Consider the following 21,583-nt stretch of genomic DNA (forward strand, 5'->3'; position numbering starts at 1 on the left):
AGGAAAGAGCACCGCTGATGAAAAAATTGAGAAAAAAAAAAAAATTCAAACACAAAAACAAAAACTAAAGGTGGCATCAGACAAATGCGTGTGCGTCCATAAGGAAAGATGCAGATCATGTTTGTTTGTTTTTTTCTCAAGCTTATGTCCCTCTGGATTTCTCCAAACAAGTGATTGGAATTGGTTGATCAGCTGTCAATAATCAAACTAATAATAATCTTATAATTTATCTATACATCATAATTTTCTAGTATTTACTGACTCTGGAGAAGTTTACAGATTTAATTACTGTGACCAGCAGGTTCAATACCCTCATTCCGACCAGAACCTATAGAGTAGTGTGTGCTGGGGGTGTCGACTAATATTGTGAATTGTTTTTATGGATTAATTCAAAATATCTTACTTTGTTTAAAAGCCGAGAAATGAACAGTAGTTGATATCTTTGTGTGTGAGTGTGTCCCATAATATATTTGAAAAATGTAACAGCGGCAGACGCCAAAGTTTTGAATTGCCGCCAGTAGGGAGGGGTATTGGGAAAAAAAAGCGAAATAAAAAGGCAAAATATATTTTTCTCTTAACTTTAATTTTTAAAATGAGACTCCGCTACAAAATAAACTGCCGTCAGGGAGTCCCGTACCTGAACTAGCAGTGGCTGCTGAGTCGCAACAAACAGAGCCGTGGAGAAGAGTAGACCTACAACATCCGGGCAATACTCAGCTTACGCAGAAACGGAATGGCGGCGGAGGTAAGTGGGCGAAAACGAGGAATGTAATGACCCAGATGATAGGGGAACTGGCTCGATTTTCTAGGCTTGTGTCAAGAAGGACCGTACCCACGACCGTCGGCGGTTTCTCCGGGAAGCGAGCGCGGGGGGGAAAGAAAGCTACGGGGGATTTAGAGCTAGAAAGGAGAGGAAGAAATGGAGAAGCTCTCCGGCGTATCGTCTCTCTCCGCGTTCTTGGCGTTAAAGAGCCATTCCCCCTGCCTTGATAGTTACACCGTAGAAAACAATAGGCAGCCCGGCGGGGTCTAACACCGTGGTGCTGAACTATTTCACCGAGTAGGTCGGGTGAAAAAGTTGGGAGAGGGGACGTGACTTAGCAGGCTTCAACTGCGAACGACTCTCGCGGAGAAATTGAGAACTAGTTATTTCCTTCTTGCGCCACTCGGAGTGAGCCGGGGAGAGGAAGAGACGTTCAGCACCAAGTCACAGGAAAGCGCCCCTGGTCAGACAGACAGCACCCAACGGACTGGGACAGGAACTTCGCCTAAATAGTTCGGTTGTTTTACAACGATTCTTCACTACTGCTTCTCCTACGAAGAGTGGCGTCTAAAGTGCAAAGTAACTCGTGGGGTATGAGAGCAGCATTGGATTTACCTCAGTAACTCATTTCTCTTCGGCTCTGAACTTTTTTTGGCCTCACCTGCACGCCTCCTTTGTCGATGAATTATTGTGGTCTGAATTCGAGGTTGAAGTGTCTCCTCGTTTTTTGGGGAATAACTATTGTTAATAGCATATCTTTAATGCTACATGCATAAAATGCGTTGTTGACGGTGTTAAGAGGATTCCTAACGTTTGCTAAGTGACAGTCTGATGGGTTGGCTACACTTGTTTTAGCACAGAAATGTCATATAACAAGGATCAGAAATCAGACCCCCCCCACACACACACAATGTCTAAAATTGGATCCTTTATATGATATCTGTGTGTAAATGGGCATGCATGTGCTTCAGATGCACTTGGAGATTTTCATACATCCCTACACGCTGTTTGACACGACTTCTAATGTGGACTTTGAATATCTGTCAGGCCCAAAGGAGGCTGAAAGGCCTCTAAACCCAGCTGCAGAAGTCACAGCCCAGTAGAGATCCTGAGGCCCAGAAATGAAGACCCTCAGCAGGAGACGCGGAAGTCTTAATAATAGTTGGAGAGGATCTCTCCTTACCTCATGAAGATGGCAGCACAACCCCAGACTGTAAGTTCAATTCATATATTGTCTCTGTGCATAAGTTAGCTGCAGGATAAGACCCACATTCTCTTCACCCAAGTACCTTCTTTGAATACTGAAAATAGTTAGTTGATTCAGCTGCAGTACTCATTGCATTTAGAGTGGGTATTATTTTGCCCCTGGTTTCTAAAAACATGCAGTGGGTCCATTGGACGTTCTTATCTGCATGTTCTTACTTTATTATATTGAAAAAATTGTAAAATTCTCTCACAAGGCTTAATTTGACTCAGAAATTTCAAAAAATACCAAATGGGTTACCTAATAAGTCTGTGATTGCCATACAGAACATAACAAACGAACAAACAAAAGACATACAAAACAACCTGATTAATTAAAACCCTCTTATTCATGATAAAAGGGCCAACTTTAACGGTCAAATAAAGGTGACAGAGCAGAAAAATCATTGTATTACCTGAAATCTACCAATGGGATTTGAAGCAGTGTTTCAAATAAATCGTGGCATAACCAAAAAGCAGCAATAACCAAAGTAGTGGAAAACTGGCGCCAGACTTTATAACGGATACTTTTGTTTTGATAGAGAATTGCAAACTAAAAAACAATAAAAAATTTACAATTAAAATTTACAATTTTTTTCATTGATTTTTGTTGAATGAGACAGATTCGACAGGCAATTGTGAATCAACTGCAAATAAACCCTGCGGAGTGGGCAATGGTCCATGTCAAAATGCATGTTTTGCTTTGATATTAAATCATCCAGTGAGTCGTGAACTGTTTGAAGTGCAAGCATTTACAACTCACATTAAGGTATTCTGTGTCAGTTGCCCACCTGAAACAGTACCTCCTTGTTACATATGCAAATAAATACAGACACTATTTCCTTTTCCAAGGACTGAATGTGTTTTGAACCTCTGTGTTAATTTAACAAGTTATATTCATTTCAAGTTTAATGTAGGGGTCACATTATCTCAAAACAATCATATCATTTCTATTTCTTGTGTCAACTATCACTTCTATCCAACTCTAATGTAAAATTGTTTTCAGTTCTTCTCATGGAAGTTCTGTTGTGTTTTGATGATAGAAGGCTAAGAGAACTGGAGAAAGCTGACTGTCGATTGAGCTGGATTATATTCATTAATCAATAGTGACACATTGATTCTCATTATACATTTATGAATAGTCCATTCGAGAACTATTCAGACCCTCTTCAATTTTTCAATCTTTGCAGCCATTTGTGAAAGTCTTTAAAGGTCATTTAAAGTCATAAAGGTCAAAAAAATGAAATTCACATGGACAAAAGTATTCAGACCTTGTCCTGTGACACATTTTACTGTGGTGTGTTCCACTTCTTTTAAGCGTCTTTGAGATAAATCTAGACCTTCATTGGAGTTCAGCTGGGTTTAATCAAATTGATTTTGAATTATTTGGAAAGGCACAAACCTGCCGGAATAAGGCCATACAGCATAGTGTGTCTTAGAGCAAATAAGAGCCATGAGGTCAAAGGAACTGCCCAAAGAGCTCAGGGATAGAATTGTAGAAAGGCACAGAGCTGGTCAAGGCTACAAAAAAATTTCTGCCGCATTGAATGTTTCTAAGGGCACAGTGCCCTCCATAATATTGAAATAGAAGAAGCATGGGACAACCAGGACGCTCCCCTGAGCTGGCCGCCCAGCTAGACTGAGTAGTCAGGGCAGCTGAGCCTTGGTAAGAGCGGCAACCAAGACCCCAAAGATCACTGGCTGATCTGCAAAGGTCCCGTGTGGAGAAAGGTGGAAAAATACAACCATTACATCATCCTCCACCAGTCTGGGCTGTACCTGTACTTTGTGCTTGGCTGCATATACATGTATGATTTGAATTGAAACAACTTTAAATAAAAAAGCAACAATAGCACAGAGTTACAAAACATCTTGCCTTGAGTAAAAAGTTTTTTGAACTCCACAAAGCCTAATTTCACTTACATTTGATCTGAGCCAAAATCAGTCATGAACAAAAAAGGCAGGAATATAGCACAACAGTGAGTGGTCTTATGCAGTAAACTCTCATCCATCATTCATACATCTCATAAAGGCTGTTCATTCTTTTCACCTTTTATGTAATTACAGTGATAATATTTTTCAGTTTCGACTACAAATCCTTTTCGTATGGTCTGAACTTTTGGGTAAAAAAATATTGTTTTCTTAACAGCACCCTGGTATCACAGGGGCTTTGCAACACTGAAAGTAGTTATGAACTTCTTCCTTGTGCAGTTGTGGATGTGTTGTAATTCAGAAGTTAAATTGAGTGAATCTTGTGTATCTTGAAGCAAACACCCAGTAATCACCAGTTTGGATTGATGTTTGTTAACTGTACGTCATATTTCATTTAGTTGTGTTTTAAACATTTGTCTTCAGCATGTTGCTGAATTTCTTTGTTTAAAAATTCCCTGATCTTTCAATAATACTACAAGTTGAGAGTTCAGTGGAGGGTATTTTCAAGAAGTATGGAAAGAACAATTGTAAACCATATATTTTGGTCTAATTCTACATCTTCCCTCAACCATTCATAGCTCTCTTTCATTTGTCATTGGTAGGCTAGTGAGCTTCCCTTGGAGAAGCTGCTGGCTTTATATGGCTATACAGTGTCAGATCAAGAGAAGCAGAACTGTCAAGGGGCTACAAGTCTGCCAGACACAACACTTGACAAGGTGAGGGACCACATGAGGTGCACTATCCCATACCTTGCCCCTAAATTCCATTCATCCAATTCATTTACTTTATTCACACTGACTTAATGAATTCTGATTGTTGGAGGTCAATACATATATTAATATAAATATTAAATATATATATATATATTACAAATATATATATTTGTCTTGTCAATGGCGTTCTTTGATGGATTACACAATTTGGTGGGTCTGGTGTCTTAGGACCAGTTACCTGAGAACCTCTTTCCCAGAGGGAAGGAGGAATTATCAGCTAATGATCTCACCCCTTCGGTCACCTCAAACACCTCAGATCTGCTGTATCAACTCCAAAGTAAGTCACAAAAAGGTTAGAAGGTTTGCAAGAGCATTTCATTAACATGCCTAACACCAAACTTAACATTGTAGGCAATTTTGAAGTGAAATAACTCAAATGTATAGCCCAGAAAAATATCTGTTAAACATCTTAATTTAATCAGTCTGAGATGCTTTATATTTAAATACATACTACAATTCACTGATTTGACTTGGAAGAGTTTATAATGCAGGGTATTTCTTGTCTGTTTGTTTACTCCTTTTTTTATTCTAAGTTCAGACATTCTTTATGCCAACATATATGTTCTCTGCCCAAACAATTACATGACATCAGATTGTAGAAGTGCCAGAATAGTTGATAATATTTCTCTTTCTTGCTTCACTTTATTTGAAATTTAGTGTTTGAACATGATTTAGGAGTTTTTCCCATGCCAACAAAGCCTTGCTATTGCTTTTTATCACATGGATTTACTTTGTCTTCTTCTAATATTGTCTTTTCAGCTGGAGACAAAGACACCTTAGTCAGCTCATCAGAAGAGGACTCTGATGATGCCTCTCTTCCCACCAATGAAGAACACAAGGTAGATAAATGATAATATCACCCTTGTTTCTCACTGAAGTATTGGAAGGAATGATGTATGAATACAGTTATGCTTGTTATTCTGAGGCAATAAACATAAAAATTATATATGATATTAAAATCTAGACCTGAATGTGTCTGATGGGAAGGCTGACAAAAACTTTAGTACTAAGATTGAACATTAACACAACTTCTAAATTTCTCTCTAAACCTGGTCTCACTCACCTTGTTTTTCCTGAGTATTTTTTTTTATTTGGCATTGTCCTCTTGTTTATTCTTTGTTTTGAATACATTTCTGCTGCATTGAAATGCATTTAAGCAAATAGAATCTCTACTTATTACTACCGTAAATCAATCAATGATACAATAATTACTGATTTTACCAGCAGTGACTGGTTTGGATGCTTGAAGTTAAATGGAAATATGTTCTATTCTCCTGAACTGTGCATAATCATAGTCAGGAATAGTTGACACTTATGAAACACGGGTTGATGAAGTCTAGAGTAAATCTCCCTTCTATGTAGAAAAAAAAAAAAGACTGCAGAATGTGGCCCTCATAAACAGGACAATAGAGGATCCTCAGCACAATTTATAAGCCTATTGCTTTTGCAGACTTACACAATTTACAATACATCTATTAGTTATGATGCATTTTACTGATTAAACTATTCCTTTGATCTCCTTCATAGGAGATCATGGTTGGCTCTATGTACCAGGCAAAAATTCCTCCACTCAGTCTGTATAACCAAGAGAAAGGTGAGCAACAGTTGTGTTTTTTACTAGTGTAATGCAAAAGTGCTGTGCGTAGATTGTAGAAAATTCCAATGTGAATTTGTTGTATGACCGTTATAGAAACACAGTCCAGCTCAGATTATCCACAGGCTCCTAATGATGGTTACCAGGACAGTGCTTTCATCTCTCCATGCAACAAAAATATAAGAGGTTAATGAGGCTCCTATTAACAACAACAATCTCATAATAATACTAATCACACTATAAGTTGAGTTAAATTGCAGGCAGCACCATTTTTCTTATGTTGACAGTAGAAGCCAGCACAGTTTTTCTTGCGATGACAGTTGCTATAAGTTAGATTCGTGTCTTGAGGGTTTCCTGGCTGGTGGTCTGTCTCCATATTTTTGTTATCCTTGACTAAGTCATTAGGATAGTTATTTTTGATAGAGATCTTCATTTTTTTCTAAAGAAAAGTTAATATGCAGCAACTGTGTACTAAGTTTAGCAAAGCAAGCAGTGATTTTTTTCAGTCACATATGTCTTTTGTAAACTAAATTGCTGAAAAATATTTCTTTTCAAAAATTGATTTCCTCTGCATGCATATACTGCACTTGTGTACAATTTCTGTAAGAGATGCCCACAGTGTAATTATTGTCAAAAATGTTTGAACTCTGTAGAATCTGTGAGCTATATGTACATTATCTAAGCATCGGGAATTATCTCATAATTAAATTTGGCCATCAAAAATGATCCTACAAAAAATGTGTGATTTGAAAGACATTATTTTCTCTAAAAAAGCATTTTGTCCACCCTTTACCATCTAACTAGTTTATATTTTCTGTATTTCTTTGTGTCATTCTCTCCTCTTTTACTCTGCTCAGTATACCATAGTGAGGACCAGTTGTTGTGGATGCCAGATGTTCTGCCTGTACAGGAAGTAGAGAACTTTTTGTTTAATGCACAGCGACCCTGTGGCCAGGAGAGGGCACCCTATAAACAAAGCCTTGGCGACACAGTACGAGACAATGAACAGGTAGTGCTTTTAGAAGAGGATGCTGACTTTCAAAAATGATGATTTTCAATTCTATTTTTTTGTCTTGTGTTTGTTTTGGGAAATATCCAAAATTCCTTTTTTCTCTCTTCCTAGGCACTGTATGAATTAGTGAAATGCAACTTCAATGTAGAAGAGGCACTAAGACGATTACATTTCAATGTGAAAGTTTTCAGTGGTAAGATGCTTCTTCTTGTTCAAACTTATTTTTATACTCCATGCAAATATATTCAACTTGTCAATTTAACTCAGTCATCCCAGACTTTGTCTGAAGGGTTTGAAAATACTGAATTCACAAACTTCAGACTTGTCCAGTTTCCTAAAATTGCAGTCCAGGGTTGGCAAGTAAATTTAGAATTTATGGGACTGTTTTTTTTTCAAGTTGTCTCAAACTTACTTTGCAGGGGGTATTGACTAGAGATGACCAGAATTTCTATTGGGCTAATTATCAAGTGAATCACTGTTAAATATTAAATTGATGCCTCAAATCTACACTGCCAGTCGACATTTCGTCCCATAATTTTCAGTAGACTATTGACTGCTTCACACCATATGCTTTTTGTCATTACACTACTTTAAAAATTCTTGAATGGTTCGATAATTCTGTAATTCTGTAAAACTTAACCGAAAATCACTAAATCAAGTGAGTGTAAAATATCTCAATGTAGCATTAAGGCTGCTAATGTATTCTGTAGCCCAAATTCAAAGTCTTACTTCATATTTTAACAGCCCATTTTTTTGTTGCAAACAGTTTGGTGGTTTGTTGTTGCTTGAACTGAGGCTCTGTTGTGCTCTGTTGCTATTGAGGCATCCATGCAGTATTCATGCGGACACGAGTCAGTCACACTGGGCTGAGAAGCTCTCAATTGATCCATTGGACTGATTGATGAATGTACTTAAGCCGCATAACAGATTGTTAATTGCAATTAGGCCTGCTTTCTGCAACACATTTATTTTTTCGCCCTCAAGTTTGTCTACTTGCTATAGTGCCTATGTTCTGGCTGGAGTTTTTTTTACAAAAGAGGTCTCACAGAAATTACATAAGAATAATTTGTAATTTTTCTCTCCTGTTCTTTAACTCTAAATTTTGAATACCTTTTAAGTGTATTTTTATCACCTGCTCAAATAAGAAACATACTCCCATTAACATGCCACAAATAAGTAACACACAGTGGGTCTCAGACAGTTAAATTTACGGCATTTAATGTTTTATCAAGTAAATCATGATCTGCATAGTGCAGATGTGCATAGCATAGAGCAGAAACATGGATAGGAGAGTACTAATTCATGAACTGAAAGCACACATTTAAGTTTAGTAGATGATATGTTGCCAGTATTTGATACCGTAATATCCTCGAAGTCCAATGTGGCATAAAATCTGAACTTATCTTTGAGTTTGCAAAAATGCATACTGAAGAAAATAAATGGAATTTTAGGAGAATCGAGTTGAACAAATGACCGTTACTGCAAAATTTTACCATGTACAATCTCCTACATAACACCCGCTGCAGAGGAACAAATCACTATAATAGTCTTGCGGCCTTTTAATCCTGAGTCTCGATGGAGTTTATATATGAAGCCCAAGGCTGGAACTTGGGCAGTGAGGGTGGGGGACTTCAAGATATATTATGTAAATCAAAATGTAACTTAAGTAAATTAAGCAGTAAAATTGCCAAAGTACTTTTAATTGCATTTTTAAAATTCTTCTGTTTAATTGTTACATCAAGTCATTTCCACTGAAATTATATGTCCATAATTCTGAAAAATTTGAATTGCTTTCATTAGAAGAGCTTTGTGCCTGGAGTGAAGAGGAGTGTAGGAACTTTGAGCATGGCTATAAAGTTTACGGGAAAAACTTTCACCTCATCCAAGCGAATAAGGTAAGAGCTAAAGAGAGATTTGACAGTTTTCCTTTTACCTTTTCCTTTTTCCTCTGCTATTTTTTTTTGTGGTCTTGATCTTTGATGACCTAAGTATGTATGTGCCAAAGAGAATCAAAGGAAAATAGTGCTTTCCTTCCATTCAGGTACGAACGCGTTCAGTGGGTGAGTGTGTGGAGTATTACTACATTTGGAAGAAGTCTGAGCGCCATGAGTACTTTACACAACAAGCCACGAGGCTCAGTCGCAAAAAGTACAGCTTGCAATCAGGGAGCATGTGAGTATTGCTGTCACACTAATTAAATTACTGTCTAGTCATGCTGTATTCTGACTAATCATATAATGTGTGTCTGGCCTTTCTGATCTCTTGGAATTTTCCATATTTATTTATGCTATTCAGCATGCTACAATGCTGAAGGAGAGTCTTTCAAATAATATAAAGAGGGAACCCAGCATGCAGAGGGATTAGGAAATGATGAAGGCAGAGGAGGGGCTTTCACGCTTGGAATTATTAGCATAACATATACTTATTGTGTTTCAAATTTGAATATTTGATGTCATAAGGCAGAGCCTGGTATGAGGAATAGAACTTATTAGCTGACTCATGTGGTGTTTTGTGTTGCAGGGAAGATGGAGATCAAGATGGGGTGGCTGGGGAAATGGAGAGTAGCAATAATTCCTCTTGCTTATTGACTCATAGTGCAACAGGACCTGGAAAGCTACAGTCCCAATTACCTCCAAGGTCAAGTCTGGACCTGGACAAACAAGGTGAACCTTTGACAATTAAGCAGATTCCACTGGAACCTCATGTAGTCCCTAAAATACTATACAGAAATAAGTAGACTATCAGTATTAAGTTCACTAAGATCAGTCGTTAAAATCATCGTATAATGTCCAAATTCCATTTTGGGGAAAAGTTGAGTAATTGACTGTATTCTTCAATAAAGCATATATGTCTTACCATAACAGTAGGTGGGACTCTTCACAAGTCAAGGAACCTCAGGGTCTGTCCAGCTTGGAAAGCAGCCACCACAGACACCTTTTTTGTTTTTTTAACCAATTAAAGAAAAAGTGTATAAACTGGGATGCCACAAAAGTTAATTGGACCTTCACATACTACCCATCCACATAAGCTACTTTCATTACATGCTCGCAATCAATTTGGCCTTGAAATATTTGCACCCTTCTTTGAAGGGTCTTTATTTTTCAAGTTGGAACTGATAAGTACTTTTACGCATATTTACAGGCGAGGTGGGTTGAGTTATTCCAAATATCGGATACCGATAAACTTTAATTAACAGTTGCACCAAGCGTTAAAATTTATGTTGCAGACTTTCTGGCTTGGGGATCAACACAACACGTGGACAGGAGCTGGTACTCCAACATACTCAGTGGTCAGGTTATGGTTTGGACCCTGATAATTTGTTAATGGAAAAGGTTAAGTGAGCCCCCGTTCTTCCCTTTTCACACCCTAAATCCCTGTTGTAAGTGAATTTTCTTGAGTGGATTTGTTTCTCTTCAAAGACTTGAATGTCCTCCAGTCTGACAAGACTGGGGAAAAGCAAGTTCTCTGTGATGTTAAAAGCCTCACTTTGACCTGCAAAACACCACTTGATCAAGATTTTTCCTCTCTTATCTCGTCCACCTTGACCGTTGCAGCTGTGCGGGAAGCTCTTCTGAGTTGCCGGGGGAAACAGTCCAATGCAGTTATAATGGTGTTACGCAAAGGTTACTGTGCAGAGTACCACTAAAAGGTCTCAAGGGTCAACATTCGATCAGTCTGTCATTAGCTTGAAAATAAAAACATGTTTTTTTGTGGTTGTTGTTGCACCACATTCCTGAGCCCTCCACTTTTTTGCCGTGTGGTGTTACATTGATCTTGGTGGTCAAAAGAGTGATTATGGTTTCATCAGGTAGTTTAAGAATGGCGTTGCCTGGGTGTAAGGCATTGAAGTAACAAGAGGCATTGTTACAGAAATGGTATCGCCTGTGGTTTTGTCGTGATTGAATCTTCACTGAACAGGGTCCAGTTATGGTGATTTTGGGTTGATTTTCTTAGGACTTTGAACAGCTGCTTATGCTCGCCTTACTGGAGGTTCTTGTCGATCATCATGTTTTGAAATTATGGACATTTCTGGTGTTACCCCTCCTTGGGATCATCAAAGCATTTCTACTTTTTATTTAATTGTTTAGCTAAGCGTATGGAGATGAGGTGATTTGCTTTTTTGATTGTTTTCCATCTCTAATTGTCTGTTTTGTTATCCAGTTATTTCCTTGTCCGGATGCTGAAGAGAACAAGTATCCAGCATGTGATGAACTTTACTGTTCATCCAGTTCTCTTAATTTGGATTTTGTGAAATCAGTATTGTTGAAAGCGCATGTGGAAATGTTTTTTTAAATATTCATAATAGAATGGTATTTGGATTCCATAAAAACATCTGTCTGTTTTCAACGCGGTCTTGCAGAATGTATTGAGTTTCACCTCAAAGGAGTAATATTGATCGTTTTGAATCCTAGGGTTACCCTTGCTTGAGTCCTTTTTCTATATGATAGTTACAGGAATGGGAAATATAGTTTGAGATTCTGAAGTGGGGGCAAAAGCCTTTCTGGCTTCTGGCATAATGCTGTCGTCTTGATCCTGTGTCTTTTTCTCTTGAGAAACTATTGTACTAATAATTTTTTGGGGTGTAACATATACATTATCTGGTTTCAGGACATGTCTGGCATTTGTTTGTTTGTTTATTTTGTCATTACTTACCAATGAAACTGATGGCACGATCCAAAGTTAATTAAAGAATTACATTTATCTTGGTCAATAGTGATTTGCTATTGGTGGGTACAATCTCATGTTGAAAAATTAGTCCAGCAGCAGCTTAACTTGATAATGGGGGCTTTCTCTAAAGCAGGTGGACATCAAAACTGTTCACCCTTCCTCTGGTTTTTACATTTGTGTTCCACAAGTAAACTAGCTGCCTTGTGGCCAGTGTTTAAGCCCTAAACACAATGCCCTTAGACTTCTTCTTCTCCATAAATCTTCTCTTTGGTCTTTCTCTAGACCTCTTGCCTGGAAGCTCCAATTCCAGCTTCTGTCCACCAATATATTCACTATACAAAGGTCAACAGACAGGGCCTTGCATTTTGTTATATATGGACCTGTGTAACTGTAGACCAATACGCTCATGATGACCACTACCAAAAAAACCTACACTGGTTACATTACATTGACATCAGTGCGAGACCAGAGAGCAATGGAAGAAGATAGCTTTGGTGTATGAATCATGTCGATGATTTAGTGTGTGTGCATGCATGCGTTCAGGGGTCTTTAGTGCAGTGAAAGGTGAACTTGTACTTTAGTACTGTAATTTCCAGTCTATTGAGGGCATTGTAATATAAGTCGCCACTGGTGAAACAAATAAATAGATAAACATATATATGTGTACATGTAGAGGCCACAAGCTGCAGCTGTTCACATTGTAACATGAGATATTTATACAGATCTTTTCTTTTAATCAAATATATACTGGTAACACACATACTGAAATACTCTTTTCCAAGCAGTGCCTGCAACACAGTCAATGAAAAGATGGATAATAAATAACAAAATGAAAAGTCCATCTATCCATTTTCTATCCCTGCTTTGTCCTACTCCAGCTGATCGCTATCTTCATGTTCCACCTTTACACTAAAACCATTAAAGTTGTTTTCCTCAGTGTTGGAATTGAATGGCCTCAGAATTTCACGGTAATTTCAGTGGTCCAATGTGATGAGGCTAAATGTTTTGGTGGCATGGAGCTCATTAGCCCTAAACAATCCATAAATTAGCCGCATAATAGTTTTAAGCTGCAGCGTTCAAAGTGTGTGGAAAAAAGTAGTGGCTTATTGTCTGGAAATTACAGTACTTTAATGGGCATGTGGTTCATATGTTATGACTGTGTGTGTGTGTGTGTGTGTGTGTGTGTGTGTGTGTGTGTGTTATTTTGATAAATATATGACAAGTTACTTTGTGGCCAGTTGCTTTGTATATACCCGCTCTTCTAACTTGACTATTTCATTGATGGACTAAAGGATTCTAAGCCATGGAATACCCGAAATTGCAGTGGCCTTTATGGCTGCCCTTGTTTACATTGTCACTGCAAACAAACAATTTTCTGGTGCAAATTTTGGCCATTTCAGACCACTTATCTTATCCTGTATCATAGTGTGATTGCTGTGTTCTCAAAATCTAAATAAACAAATATATGGCCTAAAATACTAAAGGTTTTAAAACATGAGCTCTAAAAAGGGCCATGGTTTCCATCTTTCAAAGACATACTTTACATTCCCAGACACATTTTCATATACACGTATACATTTATTTTGCATGTTAAATGGGCTCTTGTGAAAAATGTTACATTCCTGTTTTGCTCAGGTGTCTCCTATTTTTGTATATTTGTCACATTTCCACTGTTTTTTCCAAAAAACCCAAACAGATATGAAGGGACATAATTAAAGTATATTATTTTGAAAATAATTACACAGTTATGGCCATGGTTCTGGGCTCTAGGGTACCACAGTTTGAGCCATGATCTTAAAAAGTGAAGAACCGAGATGAAGCACTTACATTTTGCCTCCCACTAACATTCATCTAAAAGTATAGTTGATTGATTCGTTAAAAAGTAGTAACTCGAATTAACATTTAAAGAAATTCTGGCCTCTTGTTCCTTTGTTAAAGTATGTATGGATGAAAAACATTTTATTTTGGTTATTGCTGCTGAACATGGCAAGGTTTTGGGGGAGGGAGCATTTTTTCATGGTTAGACATTGAATAAGATTTTACCATGCATCAATGGAATGATCGTTTAAAAGTTGTAACTTGTGTTTCCTTATGTCATTTTTATGTTTTAATTGTTGGGGTGATCTGAAACGTTCCAATTTTGCGAAAATAATCAAAAATAGAAGATAGAATACATTTTCACATCATTTCATGAAGTACTATGCATTTTAGTTTCTATTTTGGCGTTCCAAATTTGATTACATAATTTGCATTTTATTTTTACATGTATTCATTATCTGATTCATTTTATGTGTTGTGTTTTGTGCCTGCGTGTGTGTCTGTGTGCATGTATGTTTTTTTTTTCACACATTTTGACATGGCCTTTCAGACGAGGATGGCCGCCCCCGGCGCAGACGAACACCCCGCTTTCTCTTAAAGCCATGACCTTGGTCCAGAAAGGCACAGAAAGCAGGCTGGGCCTGCAGGTAAAGAAGGCTTGAAGAGAGAATGGGTCTCATGCAAGAGCCTCTCATGCCACCAGATGTCTCTCAACAGAGGCAAACCATGATTCATTATCCAGGAACAACTACTTTTGAATACGATTCAAATTAAGTCTTCTACAGACCTCCACAGTTAACAAGAGTGAAGCTAAACATGAAAAAAGGTCCAAAGTTCATACTTTTGAGTTTTATATTTTAGTATTAGAAGTTTTTTTTTTGCTTTAAGGCCAATGTGTATCACCACAGTTTTGTGTACTAACAGCTAATGTCCTGTTTTTCCAGCATATTCTGTGACACATATTTGATATGATTAATTCACGTCTCATATTTATCATCGGTCAATCCTATGGTGACGGATTCTCTAGCATCTAAATTCAAAGGAGGCTGTCTTTTCCCACCCCTTTTTGCTAAAATGGTGTGGCGCAGCCCCAGTGAAATCTAATTAATCACTCTTCTGTTATTGCGTATGTCTTAATTTGTTTTAGTTCGACTTGTGTCATTTCTGGCACTGCTGTGTTTGTTAGATATATCACAATAGCATTTGAATTTGTAGTTATAATTTTATGAATTAGATAATAATCAGTAAAAAAGACTTGAACCATCAATGGCACCCACACCACATCCCTCTGGGATTCTTGTGAAAACCAATTCCATTGTAATTTTTTTTTTGTTTTTCACTAAAGGGCAAGTTTACCAGTATGCATGGGATTAAGTGAATATCATTTTTGAATAAAGTGTAGCAAGTACGATAAGAATATAATGTTCTTGCATGAGGCCCAATGATAAAAAAGTAGATCATGAAGTGGCTGGAAATAAATAGCTTTAACTTTTATGTGCAAGATAATTGAACTGTCATAGTTCAACATCCCACTCTTTTGAAATCACCTTTAAGATGCACCCTTACTCTGCTTTTCATGCCTTTTTCACATTGTAAAAGGTGTCAAATGCCTACTGCATGTCCTGTGAATCCTCATGTACATAAAAAATACAATCGACCACATTTATATGAACTGCAATTATCAACCTGTTGATAATCCTGTTATAGAGCATAGTCCAATAGACACACCTACATTGATAGGAAGATAAGATGTTCCAGAATTTCCATTATTATGTTATAAATCAATTGGTAAAAAGCAGTCTCAAATATAACTACCTTAGTAAATATGACACAATAAATTATAGTACATGTAAAGGAAGTAATTTTAAAAACTTGAACTAAACATGTTTATGTTAATAAAGCAACAAATAAAACTGTAACATACTAAGTTAAAGCCATTTTGCCAAATCCACTATACTTTCAATTTTCTTTTTTGATATTTCTAGATGGTGAGCTGGTGATGGGGCTGTCAACAATGTGTGATGTCAGAAGTCCTCAACAGCTGTTTGCAAAGTCCCTTCTCTCTGCTGCCTGTGAAAAATCTCGAGGATTCTGTCTCAGGCACTTTTCTTCCTTCAGCTGGAGCCCAGCTCCGGTTCCAGCCCTACACACAGAGCGCCCATAGTGTATGCAGCAACCCTTTCTGCCGGCCTGATGATCACCACCTCCCAAGATCTTGCTTCATCCAGCTGCACAAGACTGATGTCTCCTTTACTTCAGGGGGTCCTGAATGCAGCGCTGCCAGGGATAAGACTGACTCCCCTGTAGAATACAGGTGGGAGCTAGCCTGCTGCATGCCTCACCTGCTGTCCCCCCATCCCACCTCAAGGCATGTGCCACCCTGCTGCACTCCACAACCGTCCAGCATCCCTGCCCTCACATACAGTGATCCGACATGGGAAAATCCAAATTGAGTGCGCGTCTGGGTGGTTTGCTCTAAGATCGTGGACCGGTTATACACTGGGATAAACTGAACAAGAACAAAGCCTTTTTTTTCCTTTTGCTGGAAAAAGAAGGATGCACCTACCTGTGTTATAGGGGAACTCTGTCGGACCCTTGTTTTTTTCCAACAACAGTTGAACCCTCATTCCTTTTTGGAATAATGAGGGTGTTAATAACTGCTTTCAGGTATAGACTATCTTTTGTTAGCATTTTATTACTGCAACTTGCAAATAGGCAAGCCTATTGATTGGCCATAATAAAGTTTGAACAGTGCAAATGGTGATGACTGCAGACACTATTATATCAAAAGAGAAGCAAATTTTATTCTTTTTTTTTTTTTTACATTTGTCAGTATGAGAAGGATTCTTGCTGTTCTGTGATAAAATGCGTTAACTGGACTTCTTTTCAAATTGTGAAGACGCATCGATATTAATTGAACCCTTCGGTTCTCCTGTTCAAAATTGTCCCTACTATGATCCCAAATAATTAAATACAGGTAAGGGTTTTCCTATTGCACCTGACTCTCGGTACTGCAGTACTTAAGAGGGGTCATAGGATTGTAGCGCTGTTTTACAGCTGCTGGAATTCCGAGTGCAGAGAAAAGTTTGCCCATCCACCTGGTTTCAAACTAGAATTGAAATGTTTCAAACAGATGGGTGTCAAGTTTCCTGTCAGTTCTTCACCTGTGCTTTTCTTCACTTTTAACCTCTTTTTCCACTCCTGTTGCTGTGATAGAGGCTTGAATCTTCCTCAAGAATTTTGTTTTGATGTGAAGAGCTACTCCTAAAAAATATATTCACCATTTAGGTTTGAATATGAACTTTGCTGGAACATAAAATCCATGTAGCAGGTTTTATTTGTACTTCTTTCTTATTTTTGAGTTTCCATCTTCGGCTCTTTTCTAAGATCTGTAGAGATTTATTATACAGTGCTTTGACATAATATATAATCTCCACTCCTCTTATGTTGACTATTAAGAGCTACTAAGAACCTTTTATTTAACATTTTGCATAATTCATATGAAATAAAATATGTACATTTAGAATTAACATGCTGCGATCGGACAACCACACACATCTTGCTTGACTGATTGAGAGTCACGGGACAGATATCCTCCTCGGGCCTGCCCAGGGGCTGTGGACATCACCTAAGCTACTCCCGCCTGCAAGTGTTTATGATGCACTTTTTCAGGAAAAAACAAAACAAAAATAAAACAAAACCCAAGCTTCTTGATAGTTTTGCATTATATACCGGCGTGTTCCGAGATATGGGTTGGAAAAGGTAAGCTTACGAAGAATGTGTATAAAATGCAAACCTGAGATCTTTAAAGCTGTCTTCACTTAGACAATTTTTCGGCATTCTGAATCAATTTCATCTGGAAAGTGATACACCCTTATTTATTTATATTTCCAGTTATATACTTCTATGATTAATTCCCAGATTCCCTGAAACAGGTCTGTAATTTGCCAGCAAATCCACTTCCTGAACTGGGGTACAATGGCAGGTGGATGATAAACAAGAGATTTGTTTGTAATAAATAGTTTAATGATTTAATATATTGTACCTGTTTCCGCTTACACTGTCCGTTTGGATCCTTGTATGTTCTTGTATGCCATTGTCAACAGTCATACTCAATGAAAGATTATAGGCTTCAGGGAAAGGAGGGATGTCATTGGTGGTTTAGACCTGGTCTTGTGTTCTGATCAGACTTATTTATTTCTCATTTTCAGTCTGTAAATATCTGAGCTTCCTCTGAGATTTCTGGCTGCTATTTACTTGGATTGTTTTGTTTTGTCTACCATGACTGGGTTAAAAGACAAGTCCATGAAAGTAGGAAAACGAATAGTGGTTGCCTTTCCTTGTTAATTTTTGACTCCTGTTTTTTTTTTTTTTTTTACCAATTTATATACTGTTGCACTGCAACGGTTTTGTCTATACTGTTATGAGGATAATTATGTTTTGTAATTAAAAAAATAAAATTAATAATGATGGACATAAACATGTTTGGCTTTTATTTGATTTCTAAGGCAGCTGCCTGCATTTGCTCAGAGAACAGTTTTGTGAACACTTTCAATGTGAATGTTGAATCTGAACTCTGCAGCAAAGACTTGTACATCTGCATGCTGCATGTTGCATTCAAGTGAATGTACTGTTGTTTCTATTTTACCCCTCCCTGCACAAGGCTGTTAAAATTCTGTTAGAAGAAAAAAGAAAAAGCTTTATCAGAGTCAGCATCAAGCTGCCAGAAGACCCTGTAACACAGAGAGAGAAATAAAACAATAATAATGGCCATTTCTACACCCCCTTCACTCACACACACACACCCAGAGAGGCGGATGATTGGTAAAAATAGTTATATATGAATCCTTGGAACCAGCAAGTAGTTGGTAATTTTGGGACGGTGTCTATGATATCCCTGTTATTTTCAAGTGCTAAAATGAGTATATAGGGTGAATGTGATTCTGAAAGAATTTCCATCTGATACACCCATTGTTTCGCTTTGGCAAATGTATTTTCTATTAGTCACAATCAAATATCAGAAAAGTTTAAACCAGGGCTTTAATTTTTTTGGCACTTCTAATGTTGAGAGCATCCCATAGATCATTCACAGTTAAATCGTGAGTTGTAATTCAAAAGGAACCTCTTGGAGCTGGAAATCAAACCCTTTTATGAAACACCACTTCACCATCCGAGCATATTACGGGCTCAACAGACAGCGGTTAAAGAAGTACACTTGACCCCATTTGAAGGTCTCATCATTATCCTTATGCTGATTTTATAAACTATTAACACACTCAATCTGACCTTGAGGTTGAGGACGCCTTTGAGGGTGTCATGAGACAAATGTCGCAAGATGACTAACAGAAAAAAAAAAAGATCATCAGCAGGAGGAAAGTCAACATTTTTAACATGTTGGCTTTTCACGTCTTCTTTGCTTTTTTTTTCTTTGAAATACATTTGATGGATTTTTAAGAAATCATCCAGCTTCTTGATTATGTCATTTGAGATGGAAATGGGAAAATCATTCTGACTTGTTTTCCATCACGCATGCAATTATGACGCGTACACGGCGACACGGTGGCAAAGCGGTTCGTGCATCAGCCTCACCAAGGAGCTTGGTTCTATTCCAACGTTTGGACCTTTCTGTGTGGAGCTTGCATGGTCTCTCCTTGTCTGTGTGGGTTTCCTCCGGGTTCTCCGGTGTCCTCCCATATTCCAAAATGGTTAATCGGAAAAAAAAACTGAGAAAATTGCCCTGAATGAACGAGTGAATGTTGTCTGTCTTTGCATGTGGCCCTGCAATTGACCGGCGACCAGTCCAGGGTGTACCCCGCCTCTCGCCCGATGACAGCCGGGATAGGCTGCAGCATCCCCCCCGTGACCCTGAGTGCAGGATGAGCGCCAGAAGATGGATGGATTGATGGATGATTCGTACACTGTAGAAAGCGGAGAACTCTGAAGATCAGGGGAAAAGCAAAGCAAACACTTTCAGTTTCCAACAGTCTCTGGCTACATGTGTCAGTTGCTCATCAGCTATTGATGACTACAGAGGTTTGCAGACAGTGATTCTCCACAAGTTGAACAATTTCAAAAATGTATAAGAAATTCATGTCAGTCAGGGTTCAATTATTCATAGTTTAATTTATTGACAATTAGAATAAACTGACCTATTTTCTTTTAAATCTGACCAATAATTCTATCAGTCCCTTTCTGAGTATTCCTCCCTCACCTTGCAGAAGTCAACCTTGCCACTCCAGCTTTTTTCAGCGGGTCAGTTGATGTCCTCTGCCAAGAAAAGAAGAAAATCATATCAATTCACACAGGTAATAAACTGAAGTGTTAGAGTAAATACATACATAACCAAATTGCGTCGGATAAAAAAAATCAGGTGAGATTATTATCCTTGTAAATCAATTGGTGACAGCGGTTGTGCGCACTCTTTTTATTGTGTATTTGTCGCCCTCTAGCGGCCACCGGGTGAAGGAGCTTTAACCCAGTTCTGTAAGGTCAGGGGTTATAGTTAAATGTGGGAAGGCCTGGGGTTATTATGTATTTATTCATTTTTACCAAACATTGTTGAATTGTCTTTGAAACTTTAATCTACATAATTCAATATGCTGATGTTCCTTCATCGTATTGAGCAGACATCAGATAAACATCTTTTTTTTTTAAATAATTCACTTGGCCTGTTTAACCCTAGAAATAAAGTCAAACTAAATCCATATTCTCACAAATGTGACTTTTCACAATATAATCATATCAGAGGAGCAACTTAAACACATTTAACTTATGATGTTGCCATTTTGATGACACAGAAACAAATGTAACCACACCCTCTCATGTTATTTGTTTTATTTCATTTTACCATGTAACATCTGTCAACATACACCGGACTGTTCTGTATTCTTACTAGACTGTGTCAAGTTAAAACATTATCAATAATTCAGACTTCTTCCGATTGCTATTTTGTTTTATTTTTATACTGCAGCAAAAAAAAAAAAAAAAAAAAGATTCTTACCAAACCTTTTGTCCTTTGTTGCTCTTACCATATCAATTGCTTACTTATTCTGGGATTACCGATACTTCTGTTTACTTCGTTTGCAATCGGTAATAAGGTCCATCTTGAGGTGATCAAATATCAAATGTTATTTAAACTGAAAGTTGTCGGCAAAAGCCTGTTATCGTGACAAACAACCAGAAGGGGGCAGATTAATGTCTTTGCCAATTTGTCTCTTTTACACTTGCATGGTGGATTTGTTCTGCACTTCGTCAAACTGCGGCGGACGTTGTGTGACAGTCAAACGTTTTCAAATGAACAGAAATCTGGTTCAAACGAATGTTAAAAAACACATGGGCTGCGGAATGATGGGTTTTTGCATGCAGAGCCCTTGAAGGCCTCACTGCGTCGGTGGAGTTTGAACATCCGTCTAATGCATTTTAACACAGAGAATGTCTTTGTTTACTATTTCAATTTTATTATTCTATTGCACTGGTTACCCTTGTGTTGCCAGAACTGTGCAGTTGGATTGCAGCCCCACAATATCTCATCTGTCAAGTGATTATTTTCAGAATTAAAGTCTATTCCACTATGTCTCATGAATCCAAACCCACCTTTAAGCCCCCGACGACAAGGGAAAATTTCCTATATGTAGATTTCATATAGATTTCTATAGTTTCAAGTTTATTTCCTCTTGATATTTAGTGTAAATAGAGATATTTATGATGCACACAAAAAATAAAAGAGGTCACCTCTTCTTCACCTCGTCTAACTTTGCGTGCCGGTGCGTTCAAAGCCCGTC

General features: G+C 37.8%; 1 protein-coding gene and 1 long non-coding RNA gene across 4 annotated transcripts; one reads left to right on the top strand and one right to left on the bottom strand.

Annotated features, from left to right (window-relative positions):
* The first annotated feature begins 659 nt into the window (after positions 1-659).
* On the top strand, positions 660-18,282 carry mier2 (mesoderm induction early response 1, family member 2). 3 transcript variants are annotated; one of them, XM_086162326.1, is made up of 14 exons: positions 660-745; positions 1,811-1,976; positions 4,540-4,653; positions 4,879-4,987; positions 5,470-5,549; positions 6,238-6,304; positions 6,401-6,490; positions 7,162-7,313; positions 7,428-7,509; positions 9,117-9,211; positions 9,358-9,488; positions 9,837-9,979; positions 14,353-14,449; positions 15,788-15,924. In XM_086162326.1, exons 2-13 carry the CDS (start codon positions 1,950-1,952, stop codon positions 14,406-14,408), a joined length of 1,146 nt encoding a protein of 381 aa, XP_086018452.1. In that variant the 5' UTR covers positions 660-745; positions 1,811-1,949; the 3' UTR covers positions 14,409-14,449; positions 15,788-15,924. The 3 variants fall into 3 exon arrangements, with proteins under 3 accessions (XP_086018452.1, XP_086018449.1, XP_086018451.1); XM_086162323.1 differs by lacking the exon at positions 14,353-14,449 and having other exon boundaries at positions 15,788-18,282; XM_086162325.1 differs by lacking the exons at positions 6,401-6,490; positions 14,353-14,449 and having other exon boundaries at positions 15,788-18,282.
* Positions 18,283-19,226: 944 nt separating this feature from the next.
* On the bottom strand, positions 19,227-21,580 carry LOC147225866 (uncharacterized). Its single transcript, XR_015107317.1, has 3 exons — positions 21,545-21,580; positions 20,014-20,069; positions 19,227-19,739 (listed from the first exon to the last, which is right to left on the bottom strand). It is a non-coding gene; the product is annotated as an uncharacterized LOC147225866 (long non-coding RNA).
* Positions 21,581-21,583: the final 3 nt, after the last annotated feature.

Source organism: Fistularia commersonii, chromosome 16 (assembly GCF_037954325.1).
Source record: "Fistularia commersonii isolate RoL2024-O1a breed Wild chromosome 16, RoL_Fcom_v1.0, whole genome shotgun sequence".
In the NCBI taxonomy this organism is placed as follows: domain Eukaryota; kingdom Metazoa; phylum Chordata; class Actinopteri; order Syngnathiformes; family Fistulariidae; genus Fistularia; species Fistularia commersonii.